The 20,675-nt window shown below is 36.5% G+C and overlaps 2 protein-coding genes across 2 annotated transcripts in view; one reads left to right on the top strand and one right to left on the bottom strand.

The window, feature by feature from the left end:
* Positions 1-20,675, top strand: part of LOC113684249 (general transcription and DNA repair factor IIH helicase/translocase subunit XPB) — a 167,137-nt gene that overhangs the window by 57,347 nt on the left and 89,115 nt on the right. The gene's annotated exons all lie outside the window — the stretch shown is intronic.
* Positions 16,685-20,675, bottom strand: part of LOC113684248 (uncharacterized) — a 32,298-nt gene continuing 28,307 nt past the window's right edge. Inside the window, exons 36-38 of the mRNA XM_027201587.2 lie at positions 20,455-20,608; positions 18,945-19,916; positions 16,685-17,998 (exon numbers count right to left, since the gene is read on the bottom strand). Of these exons, the coding sequence (XP_027057388.2) occupies positions 17,292-17,998; positions 18,945-19,916; positions 20,455-20,608 (1,833 nt within the window). The 3' untranslated portion in view covers positions 16,685-17,291. The remainder of the gene's footprint in view (positions 17,999-18,944; positions 19,917-20,454; positions 20,609-20,675) is intronic.

Below are 20,675 nucleotides of genomic sequence, written 5' to 3'. Positions count from 1 at the left end.
TTACAAATCATCCTTTCTGTTTGATAGCTTTTTTGCATATGCTGTAATTCTCGTTTTGCGCTTTTACGACTTACGTTCCTAGAAACAATCCCATAAGCACTTGCGCAGCAACTTTTGTTTCCAGGCTATCACTCTATAGAAGAGGGTAAAGGATGATAGCGAGCTTTTTGAAAAAGGTCACGTTATTTTATTTGAAGTTTTTTTTTCGCTTTACCAAAGAATTAGAGCCGGGAAAATAAGTTTTATCAAATATCAAAGTGTTGACATCTAGAAACGTTTTCTATAAAAATTTAAAGAAATATCATTATTTTTGTTTCGACTGCAGTTTTTTATGATTTAGTGCATTGTCCCGATAGACATAGGCAAGTAAAGGGAAAGCGGTTTTCTTGCCTGTCTGTATTTAACTTTCATTTGCCAGTAACTTTATCGGATCACTCCATCCAATGTTTTTTCACACTTAATTTCGATTGATACGTAATTTACCTTAATGTATGTTCAAGAAGAAAATATGATGTTGACTGATAACCATTTAAAGAGCAATCTTTTAATTCCCTATTAAAAAACCCCAGATCCATAACTGGTTGATTTTTTTTCTCTTACTGAACACTCGAGGCAGAATTCCAAAATACCTAGTGTCCTTCTGAGACTCTCAGGACCTAAGTTAATAATCTTTTTCTTTCGATTTTCAGGGACTCGGCAGTCCTCTTACAATATTTTAGGGGAGGCCTTTTTATGGTTGAAGGTTCAATAAGCTGGGTATTTGTGCGTTGTGTCAGTGCACGACGGGTTTTATAACAAAAAAAAACAAAAAGTTTTGATCTTTATTACGATTAAGTAGCTATAGACGGTTACGATATCTCCTTAGTCGCTGAATCTTCCACCTAATATAGTTAACGACATAACTCGAACGAATGGCAGGTAATCTTGAATTTAAAAAAATTACGCGGAATGTAATCATCGTTCATCAATTTAGTGACTAAAAGATTGCTGAGACAACTTCGCGCACGACGTGTTAAATGGGTTGAAATAAAAGCAAAATAATTTACTGCCATATCATTTATCTTTTTATCCCCAAAGGATTAGATGCTCATTAAGTTTCTATTGTGGCGAGAAAAATATCGCTGAAAAAACAGGATTAAGTTAACATAACATGAGTGGAATCTAATCCAAAAATTTAGTTTTCTTTTAAGAGAGCATCCATTCCATGTATTTTGCCCCATGTAAACAGGTAACATGTACAGCAAAACCGACTAATTAGCGGTCAGAAAAATCACAAATTGTACATTTGTTGTTCATTGAAATGATTCTTGAATAGCTGAAGCTACAGCATGCATCCTAAATTTGTGTAAGAGAACAAATCAGGACAAATGAATTCATGAACTAGGACGTTTTGATTTAATTTTCGTAAACCAACGTCTCCACTTACGCTGTGATGTTAATGTAAAAACTTTACTTCAAGTCACAGCAACAAGAGAGTGTCAGCTTCCAGTCACTTTCATTAAAAGTACAAAACGAGTTAATTGACTGCTCAGTTTTGAGGTTTTAACTTCAAAAATTAACTTTGCACCAGCACAGACATTTCATACACATCCCTACCTTGTAACCCGAACTTTTGCTTTGCTCGTGGCACGGAAACACTTGAACTATCCCCAAACGCGTGGCTTGTGCGGAGCACTTTTCACTGTGAATATTTAGTTCAATTCATTGTATAGGTCTCGATTTACGCAGCACGCTTCTTCCTCCACGAACGTTGTTTGCCAGCGTGTCCTAATGTATGCACATCTTTGTCTCCTTTCCAATGCAACTTTAGTCGTCTCTTTAGAGAAATAAAGCCTTTTAAGTTGAATTTTTCTCATTGTTCTTTGATTAATGTCTCCAGAGAGTCTCTGGAAACTTCATTATATTACCATTTGAATAAGACGTGACAGAAGAGTCGACTTGAAGTCTTAGCTGAAAAGAAGTGAGGTATAATAGATGTCTGGTATAACACCAGCTCATTAGATCATAGTTTTAAATGATAGATGTCTCGCAAATTTTAAAACTAAGAATTATGATAGGACGCTTTTTCTTTTTACCAAACGTGAAAAGCTTTCCATTGTTTACCAGATCTTTGTAGCTACCGTTTCGTTTAATTGGAAAGACAATGCCGAATTTAATCAAAACTACACCGTCCCTAGAACCTTAGTTCATGTTCTTTTGATCTCATCATCAGTGCTATCAGTGTTAATTTTCTGCTATGCACTACTGTCTTAGTAAAACTAAATTGGGATCTAATTACGGGAAGGTATTAAATAGGGATTCGTTGGATAAAAGAATCGGTTTTTGTTGTAACATTAATATCCTACACCGTTTTTGTTTTCGTTTTTTTTTCTGACAGAGTTACAAACAAACTTTCGGTACAAGCAGTTGTTGGATTATCGCTGGAATTCGAGTTGACCGTAAATGTAAACTTCCTTCTGAACGTTTTCTGTTTGCCTGGAAAAGTGCAACTCAAGCGCTGTGATACAAACATGTACTGTCATTATTATCTATATAATCCCGCAATAAATATTTATTCGCATAAAATGCTTGATAGTTATCGATTAGCCAATGAAACCACTTCCCTGCCTTTGTTCAAATTTTAGTAATTTTTCTTACCTCAAGTTTTGGCTACAAACGCCATTTTATTTGTTAAATAATACAACAGTTAAGAACAATGAACGAAAAAATCACGCCAGGTAGCAAAAGGATTTTTTTTCTCGTTAATTCGTGTTTTGAAAATTCTCGTCTGTACGGTGGCTCACAAGTGTCACAACAAAAGAAATAACCTCGCGGCAAAAGAAAAAGACTCACGGCAAAAGGAAGAACCTCACGGCAGAAGGAAAAAGACTCACGGCAAACGAAAAAACTTCACGGCAAAAAGAAAAGACTCTCGGAAAAAGAAAAAACCTCACGGCCGAGAGCGAGATTTACCTTGTTTTACAAAACATCTTCATTGTATTCATTGTAACCGCCGCTCCTACAGATGTGTTTCAGTAAAAATTTGCGTCTTCCTCAAAGGAAATATGTCGAGAGCTTACTTTGCAGTTGACTGAAAAAAAAAAAAAGAAAATGTCATTCACCTGTGACAAACTGGTCATATCAATGATAAATGTACATGAATGGCGAGGATTTTCTTCAAGAGAAATAAATTCTGGAAGTTAATCGGTTTTCGGAGTTTCAAAAATGGTTAAAACTATATTAAGATATATCACCTGTTAAGACTCAATTAAGGCCATATTTTGAGGTAATATCGCCACTTGCGACTCTTGATCGGTCTAGATAACGCTTACCGAAGGCGACGAGTGGCGCCAGTTGATAATTTCATACTTAACGTGATCTTTCGTAAGTGCAGCCTAATATCTTGTAATCTTCTTTCAAACCTGTCGCGAGACACCAGCGAAGGAGACATCCAGGGCAGACGTGACTGGCAAATCCGTCATTCGTAAGAATGAAGCCTTATCTGGTGATTTATTTAACGCAATTCTTATCAGCCAATCAGGTGACTGTATATGGCTCATTTGACTAATAAATTAACAAAGAAACTTTAAAATTACTAAAAATCACACGCAGCCGGAATTTTGTGCTAATTACAAGTCAAACATTTCATTAAGTCTTCGCTGAACTCTCAACGTACATGAAATTCTACAGCAAAACTGATAAATGAAAATAAATTAAGAGTGCGAACGGTTTTATTTTATACGGATTGCATCAGCGGTTTATTTTTTTACAATAACTTAAATTTTTTAACTACTATTATCTGCTTCGTATCTCAATTCAAAGTCCATAAACCCTCTCTACAGCAGGAAAGAGAAAGTAAGAGAGATGAGTGCAGAATACATACTATTTTTTCAGTCCAATCACAATCTGAATTGTTTGAACCAAATCAGTTACGACATCCACAGGCTTATCCGTCACTGTAAAATCAAAATAGTTTTTGAATGTATGAAAATTGTAATTTCTTGACGCCATATGTTAGGTGCAGTTCTATGAAAGATACACAAAATATATGAAACTCATTACAGTAAACAAACACAGCATATGTGCAATAAAGAAATGACAATTTGTTTGAAGATGGGTATTATTTCAAATGATCAACCGCTGAGTATATTGGTTTCGGGAATTTTGCTGTTTTCGATTAACTCCGAAGCAACTTCGTATCATCCAGCACAGTCTTCTTATACCCAATATTCGAAGATGGCCATGAGAGTCTAAATCACGCGGAACGAACAATTTAAGTATGTTTTAACTAAAAGATAACAACTTTCAATTTAATCGTTGAGAACTGTACATTCATCAAGAATATCCTAATTCAAATGTAGATGTCCAGACACATTGTAGACACCTTTACTGGAGAATACCTTTTTTTATAACCGGTTTTTATTCGTAGAAAGTTCGACGTGTGATCCGAAGTTAGAGTTCTATTTAATTACTTCCAGTTCCCAATTCTTTTTATTTTGGCTACGGTTTTAATTGTCTCAATTGATCCTTGTAATTATTGTGATGAGATACATTTGCTTTTTTAAAATTGAAAGGAAACAAAATGACTTTGCATTTCTCACATAAAAGGCATTTAAATAGCTGTCATTTGCAAATGTTTTGAATAGTAGATGAAGCATTGGTCCACAGTTACAATGAGAGAAGAGTACACTTATATACATGTTTTTTTTTTTTTAACAACATCATTAAATTTCCCAAGTAATTATTCTAACGTTACCGTGTGGAACTACTGAAAAGGTCGAAGTGGTGAAGAATTGAGACAGGTGCAGAGATCCACATCTGATTGGCTGAATTGTAATGCTGATAAACGAAAGGCTGTAATCGCCTACGTTCGATAGATATACGGAAAACTTGCAACTGGCACACTTCATGAGTAAAATGATAAGAGAAGGCAAAAACCCTCGTCATGAATTGAATTATTTTCTTAGTTACACCATTTCTGGCCAATGTGAACTTATAGAAAGAAAAGCAACACTACGCAAGCCAAATCATGAGAGAAAACTCTTTGTTCCCGATTCTTATCCATTAATTCGCTTTTCTCGGGAGGAATCCCAGTTCGCCTCGACTTCATGTTCTCGATCCAGTATCCTGGTCTGCGTCCAAGCATATTACACGTGCGCGATTACAAAATGATGATGTGTCTATTAGTTTCTAGTCTTTAGGACGTGAGGCAACCAGGCCTCGTGTTCTATCTTCATGAAGCTCCTTACGTGGGATTATTTCGAGCTTACAACTATTGGAGTCCTCTTCTGTTTGCGCAGATGTGAGTACAATATTAATATGTGTTGTAGTTCTGATGGAAATGTCAGCTGTTGACAGAATAAAATAATATCATCGCAATGATAATAGAAAGAAAGGAGTTTGGTAAATGATGGAGGAAATTGATAGGTATTACAAACAGTGAGATTCCACTTCAATACTCGACGAGAAAAACACGCAGTGACGTAGCTCTTTTTAAGAGATCACATGACCCTCGAGGTGATCACGTGGTCCATGCTCACTTTGTATGTGTGATTATCGTTATTGAATCGGTTAATGAAAAGCTAGTAATTTCTCTCTTTCTTTCCTCTTTCGTTCATGTAAATGATAATGTTTGCCTTTGCATCACTTTAATTGCGTTGAGTGTTTTTTGTGTCAATCCTTCCTTTTATTTTTAGGCTGAGGATTTCACGGCAAAAATCGTATGATCCTTGATCCTCTTAAAAAGATTCTGCCTAATTATTCAGAAATTTGTTTTGAAAAAAAAAAAGCCTTGTTTAGTTGGTCTTAAGAAAATCCTTTACGACACAACAGGATAAGCAAAAAAAATGTTTCTAATCCTCTTCCTTCCAATGCTGGTCTGATTACCACTTCCCCCTTTCAGCTGCTTTCAAAAGATTTTTTAATGAATTATTTGAGATTATTTCGTGTCAAATCATGCAAGACGAAAACTTCTAACATATGCGCTTTTTGCTCCCATTACCTCATGGCTAAACATCATACTGATATCGTAAGGGGAAGTTACGTGGAAATTACTTCTTGACCTCATAAGGTTGATCGACTCGCAGAGAACTGAAGCCAGACAATAATGCGATGAGAGGCAGATTTTGAATTTAAAATTATAATGAAAGCGCTTGGCTATTGTTTCTTTTCTTAATTTTACATTGCAAAAGGTAAGATTTTTTTCTAAGCAATTACCGAAGTGATCAATATCTTGAAATTTATTGGAATCTTATTACAATATTGTCGAATATGCGAGAAATAAACGGGCGAAAACAAAATTGTGACAGCGAAAAACTTGACATTATTTGCGTCTTTTCAAGAAATGAGTGACAAGTCGGATTGTCAAAATAGAAACTGTTTTCAAAGTATTGAATTAACAACTAATACTAAGTAAATTAAAAATAAGCAATTTTCCAACTCAGTTTGTTTAAGCCTCTCCAATAGTCGTCATTAAACAAAAACCTTACTTAAGAAATGTCCGATAGGCTGCCACAGTGTTCTATAATTACAATTAAAATATAAAATTTGTCGTTAAGGTGAAGTACATACTGATTAAAAAGAAAAAAAAATGGATGAAAAGTTTACCTATTTCGGTGATAAGTTACTTTAGATCTTTTTTTCGCGTCCTGCCCTTCAATGAAATCAGGCAGCTGGCCGGAAGAAAATATAACACGTCCTGAAATCCAAGAAACTGCAGCGGGCCCCATGTTAAGTAAATGTAAACGTAGAGAAAAAAAAGCCTGCTTGAAAACGACCACCTATTTACCGGCAACAAATGACGAATTTCACTACAATCTGCCAGAACTTCGAAGAACAGTACAACATCATCGCCAAAAGCTCAGGCGCCGTATACTTCATCATTTTTGTGGTAAACATTGTTATGTCCGTCACCGCAATTTTAGGCAACAGCTTTATAATAGGTGCTCTTCGTAAATGCAGCTCACTACACTCGCCTTCTAAAGCGTTAATCTTCAGCTTGGCATTCTCTGATCTCGCAGTCGGCTGCATAGCACAGCCCCTGTTTATAATCCACAGATCGGCCGCCTTAACACGTAGCTACCACCTTTTTTGTATCTCTGGAATGATGTCGAACTTCGTGGGAAGTACCGTCGTAAGCGCTTCATTTGTAACGTCCACCGCCATCGCGGTGGATCGTTACCTCGCTCTACGTTTACGCCTCCGCTACCGCGAAGTGGTTACGCTCAAGCGTGTCATCATCGTTCTTTTTGCAAGCTGGTCAGCGTCGCTGATCTGGTCTGCGCTTTGGTTCTGGGACCAGAACGTGCAAAATTATTCACGAGCTGTGTTGTTTTGTCTTTGTTTTGCAACAACAACCTCTTCGTACGTTATCATCTACAAAAAAATTCAACGATACAGATGTCGCGTTGCGGAACGATTCGGCAACGCGGTGGTTGGGAACTTTTCCGGACGTCGTACATTCAACGTGATACGTTTTCGTCGATCCGTAAGCAGCATGTGTCACATCTATTGTTGTCTTTTGGTTTGCTATTTGCCTTATAACTGTCTTATGGCTGTAATCCGCAATGCAGTGCAGTTGACATCTTTGACCGTAGCTCTTCACGTCGCTTTTGCCACCCTTGTCTTGTCAAATTCTGCTTTGAATCCATTCGTGTTTTGCTGGTGCATACCGGAAATTCGCCTCATCGTCAAATCGACAATCTGCAGATTTCAACACTGATAACAAGTAGTTGCTAATTTCACTCAAATTTCTGAAATTTATCCATGTAGATAGTTCTACTACGAAATGTTAAGGTACAGAGAACAATCTGTGATTAGCAGTGTCATACACTATTTGATGTCAAACCCGTCTAAACGTAAGTTTCTGACCTTTGAATCCCACAAGAGATTTAACTCTAACTTCCCCTTTCAACATAAATGCATTATTACGCCAACAACTCATAAGATTTGAAAAACTTATCATCCAGACGGTGTCATTTTGATTGCGCATCAGATTTTCAACATAAATCAAAGGGAGAATAACTTAACACATCTTGGATGGGGGAAGGGTACCTTATATTGAGAATACTTTTGTTTGTAGGGAGAAAAGTGTGTAAGCCTGGGGAGACCGAGTTTTAAGATCTGTGGTTAGTATTGGTCAAATGGGTAAAGATGTTTGGGATTGATATCAAATATTTGGTGCTTTCTTCTAAGAGTAATCTGGAACTTCTAACATCCTTAGTTCAAATTTTTTATCTCTTCTTAACTTTTGAGACGTTTTTCTCTGATACTCGAAGCGGCTGGCCGTAAAACATGTTGCGTTGTCGCATTATCTGTATTTTACGCTATTCATTATTTCCAACGAATTCTAATCGTTTGAGTCATGCAATGTTTCCTGGAAAATTCTTAACATTCTTTTTCGCATCAGCGCACTTTCCAGACTACAGAATTCTATTTTTCTCAGCTTTTCACGTGCAAATTTCTTAATTACTGGCTGGCTGAGCGTGCAAACAAAATCCTCACCATTCCTTTGACTCATTGGCCAATTATAAGTTTGAGCTGTTAATCCATATTCATATAGAAAAAAAAAGAATTTTCAGCAAACCACGATGTCTACCCGAGAGTGAAGACGTAGTGTCCTCAATACTGAAGATAAAATTGCAACCTGGAAGACACCTGGAAGACCATCTTTGGAAGACACCTGACTTGTAAAGAAGAGCAACAGAAAGAAGTCTAATGTTTCTATAACAGAAGGTGAGCAGTCCTCAGGAATACATTGCGTTCAACCCCTTTCTGAAAGCCGAGAGAATCGAAATTTCTTTGTTTAACGAGTAGAAATGTGATAGCTCCTTGGTCCGAGAGAATCTTTAACTCTGTATCCGATTGAATAAAGATGTTTACCTGGGCAGAAGCAGAACCTCTGGTTATGGCTATCAGCTGGTCTTATACAAAAGATAAGTATGGAATTCATGTTCAATTTTGGGAAAGTCTTTCTGTAACTTCGCGCGGCCACGTGGATTTTCAAGACTTGGCCACCAAATCTCTTTCGTCAGAAGTTATAAAAAAATCCCAGCATACAAAGAAATAATACAAAATATGTATTTCAACGTTTCTAGATTATATTTTCAGTTGCGTAGTGTTCAATAATCTCCTTTTAAATTTAAAACAGTAAGAAGTCTCTAATTAAATTGATAATTCATATATTCAGGTCGAAGAATGTTGCCAAAGGGATGGAAGAATGAAGAATCTTGTCATGAGAAGACAAAGAAATGGCTAAATATCAAGACTGTATTGCAAAGATAAGCACTCTAAACTTATTTAGTAGCGGTAAATGGTGGCTCTCTCCACATTCACACCAAAGCTTAAACATGTTTTGAAGCTTTTTTGTTAAACACGGTTGAAAATTTATTTCTTCATAGAGATAATAATTTAATGACTACTTAAAACTTATCTAAAATTCAGTTCTCTGTTTCTATGTTTTTCATTTAGTTAAACCCGGTTTGACTAAACATGTTTGATTGGTGTGAATGGGTTATAAATAGTTTATTTTGTAAATAGTGTCATTAACTCATCGAATCCTGAAAATTGATCCAATTTCTCAATGGTACGTAATCAGTTTATATCGAGTCAACATTTTTGGATTAACTTGCAGTGGTACCGATTGTTCAGCAGACCTTGAGCGATCGAAGGATTGTCTTCACTTATTTCCTGAACTGCCTCGAATTTAACGTAGTTCATCTCTGAAAAATTATTTACATCGCATCAGAAAATCAGCGATTGAACATTGATCTTGGTATAAGCTAAATACAGAAAACTTTACCAAAAATTTAGTTTCTGTGGACAAATCGCTCTTCTGGTTTGCTTTACAGTTAGTATCACAATCGTATTGCAGTTGATGTCACAAAAAAGTTGATATTTGTTAAGGTGGCGCTGTAGTAGAAAACCTCGGTCAAAAATCAAATGAAATCTTACGTTTCATAGAAGTAATCTTGCGGCTTTACCTTAGACCTTCGCTACACTCTTGACCGGGACTATACTCAATGTTTAACCTTACAGCTCTAATTGTTTACAACGACTGATTTTGGAAAACTGGTCACTAGCATAGACTTCTCCCAAAAGATGTCGCCACAAAAAAACTTCTCCACGGTATCAAAACGACCAAAAAACTGAAAAGAAATTTACCTACGGTCCGAAACTGGCTTATGACAACTTGACTAACACTGCTCGAGCCAGTAACATTGAGTAAAACTTACGAACAAGTTTTTTTTCTAGCGTCATGTTGACTAACAGTCGGGCTGAGGAAATATCGGTGACTGTCCTTGACACCAGACCTCCTCCAACATGACTGCCCTACTATGACCTACTATTTTCATTAAAAGAAAAAAATTTGATCAGTTTCAGTTTCTCTACTATGATGACATGCAATATAAGTGGAACCAATTATATCAGCATATGCAAACCCAGTAAAAATTTTTCATAGACGACTTGTTTTAGAAACAAAAATGATTTGAATTTTTCTTATCACAATTTCAAATGCATATTACTTGGTTCAAAACAAAATGCAATCAAATGAATTTATTTTCTTTTTTTTTCAAAATAGTTACGTCTAAATTAAAACATGCATTTCTAGTCTATTTGCTGGTTTATGAAACCCTCATAATTCGAACTTTCAAAGTATTTGGCAAAACTCTGTTGTGGTTTAGTTCGGGCTCCACGCAACATATCCTTAATCACTTCACTCTATCCACCAGGCATTTGGTTTTGAAATGTATTGCAGTATATTTTAGAGGAAGGAATACTTTGTGCAGTAATTCGATGTAACACAGGAACAAAAAACAAAAAATCAAAAGCTTTTTGCCAAACTCAGTTGTCGATTTTGACTTTCGATTGCCGAACTTTTCATAATGCCACAATTGGAAGTGCTACATTTTTTAAATTAAAGACACGGAATTTAATTGATCAATGTATCCGTTTTTTCGGGAAGATAAAAATTTTCCTGAGAAGTCCAGGTGAATAATCTGAAGACTTTTCTTTCTTAAATAACCAAAACGTTGTCTTTATTCAGAACCAATTGTAAAATTTCCTACCTTTGACAACTAAACTAAATTTCAAATAATATGCACCAACGGTTATTTTATTTCTTTTAACGGCCTCCAAAACAAATTTTCAAATCTCAAGTATGCCTTACGTTCATATATCGTTTTTTTCTATTTCATATTTACAAAGTAAAAAGCAAAAAGCAGAGTCACTCTTGTGGCTAAAACCAAACCCTAATTCTCTTTGCAAATTGCTTCCTGTTTTTATTCCTGTGTTACACACGAAAAATGGTCGCTGAAGAAAATTTTCATCCTGAATTGAAACTGTATCATGGCAAATTGTAGGATTCGTTTACTGAGCTGATATGAAAAAAAACTTTCGAAAAAATTGATTTAATTTCGACTATAATTGTGATTATTGCCTCAGTAAAGTTTGCCATGATGCCTTTTCGTTTAAAATAATTTTACGTGCTAGAGGCTGTCGCCAAAAATATTCTGGAAAAGATGGGGGTAGTCGATCCAAAAGATTTAGGCTGACGGTGAGTGATGGGCGATCAGATTCAATCTTTTAGCATGGCATGCTTAACAAATAGTTTTTTGCGAGAGATTTTTTAGCCTTGTTAAAATTTTTGCCGTAAAAGTCGCTAAGGGAAACTCTGTGCAAATTGCTCCGAATTTTCCCGCCAAAAGTCTTAGTATATGTACGAAAAATTTCTCTGAACATTTTTTGATTTAATCGAAAATTACCTTACTAATTAACTTGAGAATTTGAGACAAATAAAATGATTTGTTAAGTGAAACATGCTTGTGGTTTAATATGTAGTTGAATGGGGCAATAGTTAGAACACAAGAAAACTATTATTTATTGACTTGTTTGTTAATAATGATGATAATACAAAAATGCATCGAGTGTAAAATATTGGGAAAACAAAATTGGCGCATGCGTATTTTGGGCGCCAATTTTGGCGGCGGGGAAAACTCAACTCATTTCAACAGAATTTTCCAATAAATGCAATGAAAAAAATTGGCGCATGCGTACCTCCAGCGCCTGTATTTTTCTAAGTTTTTTGGCGGGAAAATTTAAAATTTTTAACAGCCCTCGAAGACGAATCTCTTAACTCGCGAGACAACATCTGCTTTCGTTTGGCATCGAGCTCTTGATTTTCAAATTTGACTGGTCATATTCTTGAGAGAGATTCATTGCTTTTTTGCAAATGCTTCTTGTCCTTCGCCTTTGATTTGCCGTTGAGGTATCAGAGACATTAAACAGTCAGTCTGTGAGGAAAAAAAACCAAAGAAAAATCAGCAAATGCAATTCGTTTTAAATCTTGCTTTAGTTTTTTTTTTTTAGCAATAATGATCGAGTAGAGTTCGCCCGCATGAAATATGAACATTAACCTTTAACTCCCAAGATCTCATTAGTAATTCTCCTCACGGTCTGCCATATAGTTTTTTGATGTTAGTTTGGAGAATTTAGTATTGGATCAACTAATAATTCCCTTATTTACATTTTTCTTTATTCTAATAACTTGTCTGCTTGCTTTGTATTGATATTGTAAGGAGGAATTCTGTAATTGTCACATATGGGAGTTTAAAGGTTGAACCTATTTAGCTGTTATTAAACAAATATTATCAGTATTGAAATCAAACAGTGTTGAGAAATAATAAGCGCGGACGTAACTGGATTTACAATAAATTCAATACGAATGCTGAGGAATGTTTTTTCAAAATCGAGGAGTTTGTTGTTGTTGTCATTGGAAAAGACTTAGCCCCTTATACGCTTACTCTTCATCTTGTTATGTTTACGTACTGAGCTCTCTTATTTTAAACTGGCGCGTTGAAAATCATCAGTCAAGCCTCAACAAGCAATTACTCTCTCCTTGTATGACAGCAATTCAAAGTTTCTGCGATCAGGACGGAATTTATAATTAAATGAAATAGCTGAATGAATTAAGTTTCCGCAGCTTATAATTAAATAACATTTCCGATCATTCTCAGGGTTTATATCAATCCCAAAAGTGCACTGTCGTTCATGCTTTCGACGAAAATACCAAAAGGTCAAGGAACATAATTCTTTTTTTAAGTTTTTCTTTTTCCGAGCCGAATAAAGACCAGATAGAAATCTTGGCGACTGAAAAACTGATGAATATTAGACAAACAATTTAAATTGGAATGGAATCCCTGAGCGACGTTTTGATGAGAAGTTTAAACTATTCTAAACTATACTACTATGTGATAACATATATTTTAAAAATCATTCAAAGGTATTTTCGGCTGACAAGTGTTTTTATTTTTCTATGAAATCAAGTGAACTATTCTGTCGGCGAAATTGTTCCATAATCTCTTCCTGTAATAAAATTCATTCTTAAGATCATCACGTAATACTCGTTCGTAGATTCAGCTAAGACCTGTTTTCATTTATCTATGAGATCAAGTGCACTATTCCTTCGAAAAATTTGTTCCATGCGAGGATTCTTGAATGAAGAAATGTAAAATGGTTTCCGTGTTTACATAGCCTGATGTAAACACGCGGAAGGTTGGGAGAACACGAGATAAACGTAGGAAACCACGACGCGAAGCGGAGTGGTTTCCAGCTTATCGAGTGTTCTCCCAACCTTCCGCGTGTTTACATCAGGCTATGTAAACACGGAAACCATTTTACATTTCTTTTATAAAATAACAAATGAAAGAGGAACGAAAACCGTGTTTACATACGCTCATGTAAAATGGTTTTATGGCCAATCAGAGCGCGCGTACTATTTGAATTATTTTATAAAAGAACGTTCTGGAACGTTCTACTTCTTATGTAATTACTCTAATTTAGAAACCGTGTTAATCTTCTTAATTTAGTTCTTTAGAGAACTTTCTAGATCCTTGGACTTTATGTATATAAGAGCGATAGTTTCATAAAAAAAAAGAGAAGTGTGAAGTTGTAAAGTCGAGAAGTCAATTACATGGAAATAAATCAGTTCGTTGCTGTTACCGACGATCCTGAGTTTTCTCTAGGAACAACCCCACTCTACATTGACACTCGTAACATTGGTGAATTCTTAGAGCCATTGGAAAAACAAATATCTAGGTCTGAACGTACGTCTAAAAATGAGACTTCAAAGTTTATAAATTAAAAAAAAAATGGACTCAAAAATGTATCAGGGATTTAAAAAAGCAATGATGAAAACACATTCTGAAATATATATATTTAATAACCGAGGAAATGAAACAAAAAAATAGGAATGGCAAAAATCTAAGATGAAGCTTAATATGCTTATTAATACTTATTCTAGGCAAAGATATATTGTTATGCAAAAAAGTGTAACTGAGAATACAAGAAACGTATGTACATAAAATGGGAACGACTTTTTTTTTTCAAAGAAAAGCAACTTTTGAGCGGTCCCTTTAAGATATCAGAAGTGTAATTTAGCCATCATTCTAGTACCACGATTTTTGAAAAGCTAGCCTTGAAAACCTGGAATGAATCGCTTGGTAAAGACGAAACATTTGTGCGTCGTGTTAAATTCTGCCTTGTAAAAATGAACACTTTATCCGACAAGTTGTCGCTAAAATACCATCAAAAATGGGGAATACCGGGCCAAAACAACTTTTTCTCATATTATTTTAGAAAATAAAATGAGTATCTACCAGGCTAAATGGTTGCTATAGTAACTTGGTGGAACAAATAGATTTAAGTGCAATAATAACTCGGTAATTCTTTGACTCTTGTGTTTTAGCACCACCAGAAACGAAGTGATAGAAAAAAATGATTCATTAAACCAAAGATGTTGTAAACTTCTTAAAAACCATTCCAATCAAAGATATTAAAGAAATTAACCCACTTATCTGTTTACAGTTTTTGGTTTCAGACGTAGGTAAAATCTAAGTTTAAGCATTTCATGACGACCACACATATATTCACACACAATAACTCGCTATTAAGGGCCGGTTATTCACACGAGGTCTAACCCAAACCATGGCTTTACGCAAACAGTGGCCTCAGGCTTTCTCTATAAGGGGGTTGCTTTAATTAAGTAGAAATGTATTGCCACTGTTAGCTCTTGGCTCTCTTGACGCTGCTTACAGATTATGTTAAGACTGAATTAAGGATTGTTCTGGACGCGGTTTTGTTAATCAACGGCTAAACTTTGTTTTTGATTATCAGAGATAACTGACTGACTTTGCTGACAGTTGTATATCTTGCCTTCCTTTTATCCTTTCAATTCTTGATTGTTCTGCTGATTTCATTCTTTGCTTGATACTAACCCACAAATAAGAGAAATGTTTTAGAAGTAAGAGGGTAATTTAGTGTTATCAACAGAGTTGATGACATAAATTGGCCACCATAAAGAGTTTCGAAGCTGACTTTTCGAGCGTTAGCCCTTCGATCGAAACGTTTCTCTCCCACCGACGTAGCACCACAGCTGCTCCAGAAACTTGCCTCTTTATTCATTTATTTTAGAAATACTTTCATACCAATTCTTTGATTAACCCTTTCACTCCCAATATCTCATAAGTGATCCTCCTTACTGTCTGCCATGCAATTTTATGATCTTGGCCAGGAGAATTTAATATCTGAATGAATCAACTAATAATTCCTTAACTGATATTTTACTATGTTTCTGTAACTTCGTTTCATGCACCCAATCTAGGTTTATGTGTTAAATGCAGATTATAGTTACAAGCTTAGATGAATTTGATTATTTAAAAACTGAATTACCAACCTCCTAGGATGCTAAATATGTTATCCCTTCCTCCTTAGTCAGTTCTTTTTATTGAATATAATGCTTGACGCTTTCCTGGAGACAAAATATGAGAAATACATTAGGAATTCAAGCACGCTTGTATTAAGTTGAATACTCCTTATGAATAAAATAAGGCGAGATAACTACTTAATGTTTAAAACACGTTCAGAGAGATAAACAAGTAAATAAGCGAGCAACACACTAGCAATAAAGTCTATTTCCCCGAAAGCCTCGTGGTCCCAAAACGACCAACCATGGCGGTCGCCATTGAGAATTTCTTGCGCTGTACTATGTTCGAGCAAGCTTTCCCCCATATTCGTGTCTAGAATTTGACGGTCATAGACAAGAAAGGCTACAAAATTCACTGCATCTCTGACAAAATTCTATTCATACGCAAGTTATTTACCTCGAGAAAGTTTATGAAACTATTCATCAATCCTCGACGTCGAATTTAAGCCCTTCGTCAGCAACCTCGAAGAAGCGGGCAAACGCTGGCCTTGACAACGTGGACGATATCCATAGCAATATCATTAAAATTATATGTTTCTTGGCTTCAAAGTAGCTGAAAAAAAGCTCGTACATGTCGTAAGCTCTCACCACGTGCAAGTTTTGAAGTAAATATGAATATTAAATTCGAAAGTTATTTGCAATTCTATGAGCTTCCGAAGTTGAAGGGCGATCCGAAAATTCCCGAAAAGCTCTTCGGCCAGTTTCGTTCAAACTGAATGACCTGCTATCGGCTGATTTTAAACTTGGAAAATTTAAAAGATAGCCGCCTTTATCTTCGTAGTTTTAAAGTGCTAACTCGACTCAGATGCACTCGTTCTTTATTTCGATAGATTTTTCATATCTTTGGCGGAAATTTCGATTCAGCGCGCAGGCATCTATTACACTGCACTGCCGAAGCGCTAATAACAAGGCGTTGCCCGCAGGCTACTCATCTCAATAATAACTACACTCAAACTTTAATCTTAAATATTCACTATTTTTATAAAGTTACAATGTTTTTTTAATGACATATGATGGAGGAAAATGCTCGGAAATTTCTCTGTGCCAAGAAAGCCTCGGGCGTAGCGATTCAGCCTCGGTTCATGAGGGAAATAAAAGTGCTTGGAATTTAAAAACTGCCGGCAACTTATAAATACAATTTTTTCATGCGAACATTGCTCACACGTATAATGTATTTGCACTTATTTTGGTAGTATGTCTTTGTAACTTAGAGACAAGATGTACATATTCTCATTCTGTTGTACTCTACCTTAGTTATTTCTAACACCTTTTGGTCTGAAACATTCTAAATATCACTTAAACATACCAAACTTATCCGACCAGGCTCTCGCGAAGCCTGCGCGTTTCGAGTCAGCGAGAAATATAAGTGCACGAGAGGTTCGCGCAAGTTCTGGCATAAAGAGTGAGATCTCTCCTAGATTTCTCGCGTGCTCCTCTCGCTCGCTGGCTTGAATCTCGCAGGATTCGCGGCTGCCCGCTGTAGAGAGTCTGCTTGAAAGGCTAAATTTTCTAATGTCCAATGTCCGTGATGCTAACAAGGCAATGCAGCGTCCTAATTCATTCTGTTGTCATTTGTTATTTCAGTCACATTCCCTTGAAAAACGCCTAGGACAGTTTGCAGCCTTCTTTTATAGGCATTGCTGTCACAAGTTTCACAGCCACATTCGGTAATAACCAAGTACTTCAAAACTTTAGTGCTGCCATCTGGGCATTTCATTGACACGTTCGCGATGCTAAAATTCTTGGGTTTACAGCAAGAACATTCGATGTCGACCCAAGATGAGGTTATGTTCAAGACCGCGGTTGAGTTGCAAAAACCATTGCAAGTTGTCTGTTGAATTGGATGAGTGTTAGAACAGCCGGATTTGTCAACAATACTTCTTGGCTCTGAAGTGATATTGCATCGTGATATTGGAGCTTCAGCCTCTGTAATTTCCGTTACTGGTTGAATGGATGTTGTCGGCTTTGTAGTCCCTGCTATTGAAGAAGTTTGTGGAAAGCTCGTGCTTTTCGGAACGGCTTTTGATGTAACTGGTTCCGCAGTAGGTGTCACCATCGTTGATGGAGAAACTTTTGGAATTTCCCAGGTTGATGTCGGCTTTGTAGTCCCTGTTTCTGAAGAAGTTTGTGCAAAGCTCGTGCTTTTTGGAAGAGCTGTTGATGTTGTTGGTTTTGAGAGAGTCGTCGTGGTAGGTGTCCCCACAACCGTCGATGCGGATACTGTCGGAACTGACTGAGTTGTTAAAGAGCTCACCACAGCTGTTGATTAAAACAAAAGAAAGTAAGCAATGATTGTGAATATATGAAACTCAGATATGTAAACTGCGGATTGAGACATGATTATTAAATCGCTCTTCGCAATAATGATTCAGTGACTGAAAAACTGTAAGCAAAAGATTATGATAAGATAATTTTAGTCATATGATTAATTGAATTACGTATGTATTTGGATTGATGTATTGAAGGTTTGACGTATGGATGACGTCGTCATTAACAACATTTGCTTTTTTATCATAGGAAACAAATAGATTCTTTGTTGTTGTGAGTCTGACGTCAAAACGTCAAAATGTGGTCAGAACAAAAATAGCTGGTTGCACAGAAACAAGAGAATATAAACAGTTTATATTCTCTTGGCAGGGTATGAAAGGGGGGCCATAGAACATTTGAGGCCAGGAGGGGGATCATTAGCATTCTACAATGCCTCAGGGGAAACCAGGTAAAAATTGTCGTGGCAAAACCAGAAACCTTCCCCCTCCCCCCCCCCCAGATAATGAATGATGAGCGGTCCCTTAACCCTAACATTAGCTAGTTACTGAGAATTAATGAAAACTCAACTCCAAAACGAATCCCAGAATATTTACAGAAAGTTTCCAAGTGAACTCACAAGGAGAGTTCCACTTACACAGCCTTGGCTTTTTACGAAAAGAAATGTTTACAAAAATTGGCACTTACAACGGGTTAAGTTATGCATAATAAGAATGCACTATACTAGAGACTGACCAAAAACTATAAGGTCTAATACGATAATATTGGTGATCCCTCAAATGTAGGAAGATTCCCCATTACTTAAAAATGGTAATATCCTTCCAAATAAATTTACTGGTTTCCATATGGGAGTTATATTGGTATCTTTTTTAAGGACACTATCCTTAGATACTAATGAACGAAATTATCCTTTTAAACGATCTCGTAAAAAAGTTCTAACCTGGTGAAGGAACTTGGATAATTGTGGCGGACGTTGCGCTTGAGGCGCTTGTTATTGTTGTTTTTCTCACGAAAGATCCAAGGGCTGATATTTCCGGTATCGGGCTCGATACCTTTGGTATTGCTGACAGTTGTTGTTTAAAAGACGTAAATGTCGAACCTATTGGCCTTCCAACTTTCTGTATCATTGATTCCTCCGTGGCCATTGCTGTGGTCGAGCTTGTCTCCTTTGAAATTGTTCTCGATTTTGTTGGAGATAACGCTGTCTTAGTCAAACCTGTTGCCTTTCCAGTTGTCGCTTCCTGAGTGGTTATTGTTGTTGTTGTTGTTGGACTTGTCGTTTTTGCTGATTTCTCTGAGGATACCGTCCATGTAGGGGATGATAACTGTGTTTTAACAAACTCCTTTGCAGATACGTTTGATAGTGGACTTAATGACTTATACGTTGATTCCCGAGTGGGTTTTGTCGATATCAGACTGCCCACAGTTGGTGTTCTTGTCAATTCTTTTACAGATGACATTGATGAGGTTAGAATAGTTGTAAGACTTGTTGAAACTGCTTTACTCCCTCCCTTTGCTGAAATTAGTGATGTTGGTTCTGTTGTCTTTGTTTGTTTTAGCTCCTTTTCGGATATTGCCGGTGTCGCACGTGATAACTCTGTTGTTTCTGGCTCTTTAGTTGTGGATGCCGTTGATTCCACCGTTGATAAATTTACCACTACCGTTTTTATTTTTCTTGTTTTTGTTGTTGTTGCTGTTATCGTTGTTATTGACCCTCCCGAAGGTCTCGTTACCATCCAGCTTCTTACCTTCGTTGTTTTGGAATTCTCCGAAGACATTGTCGTTGATAGACTCTCTATGTTTGATACTAACAGAAATTGTTGGGTTGATATTGTTGTAGGTGTTTTCAATAGTTGAGCTTGGTTTCCTGGTCGAGCCGGTTCACTGTGACCTGGCAGCAGTATTCCAATTGCTATCAAGAGAATTATCCGGTGAAAATATGATATTAGATAATGTTCTGATTATCAATATAATTTGAGGCTTTATTTAACCAAGTAAATTCATTTCTTACAATAAAAAGAAAATTAGGATCAAAAAAGCCTCCACTTAGCGAGAAAATATCCAAGGATATCTTTTCTAGATCCGACCTCAAGGAAAATAGCAGATGATGTATAACCCCTAGCCTCTCTTTTGCGCGAAAATATGCACGAATATTTGTCCGTAGACATTATTCGTTACCAAGAAACGAAGGGTCTTCAGAGAGCGAAGCCCAAGGGAGACTGTGAGCTTCGGGAAAATGATAATGTCCAAATTGGGCCATCTCAGACGTTCAGGGTGCTTGTTAAATCTATGTATGATGTGGGTATATCTATACAGTACGGTATGCCAGATATATGTTTTCGATGTGAGGTTGCTGTAGTTTTATCCTAGGAGATGTTCGTGAATTTTCACATCGTTAGCATGCATCATCTTTCAACTTTTTCACTCTTTTGAGGTCGCAATGTGCTTACCTGCCGTGGATAATGAAGGAGACTTTGCATTTTCCACACTTATTGTTAAACTATTTCCAGTCCCCAAATACATTTTGACTGTGGTTGAAGTCCCATTTATTAACTGACACCTGCAACAGCCGGCTGGTTTTTCCGGCATAACGAGTTTATAGCCCTGAGCAAACAAAACAAAACAAAGAAATTGAGAGGCAATTACGCAATCATGTTTTCAAAACTGAGAT

The sequence above is a fragment of the Pocillopora damicornis genome, chromosome 9 (genome assembly GCF_964200805.1).
Source record: "Pocillopora damicornis chromosome 9, jaPocDami1.2, whole genome shotgun sequence".
NCBI lineage: Eukaryota > Metazoa > Cnidaria > Anthozoa > Scleractinia > Pocilloporidae > Pocillopora > Pocillopora damicornis.
The sequence above is the reverse complement of the archived record's forward strand: the minus strand, read 5'-3'. Positions and strand labels throughout refer to the sequence as shown.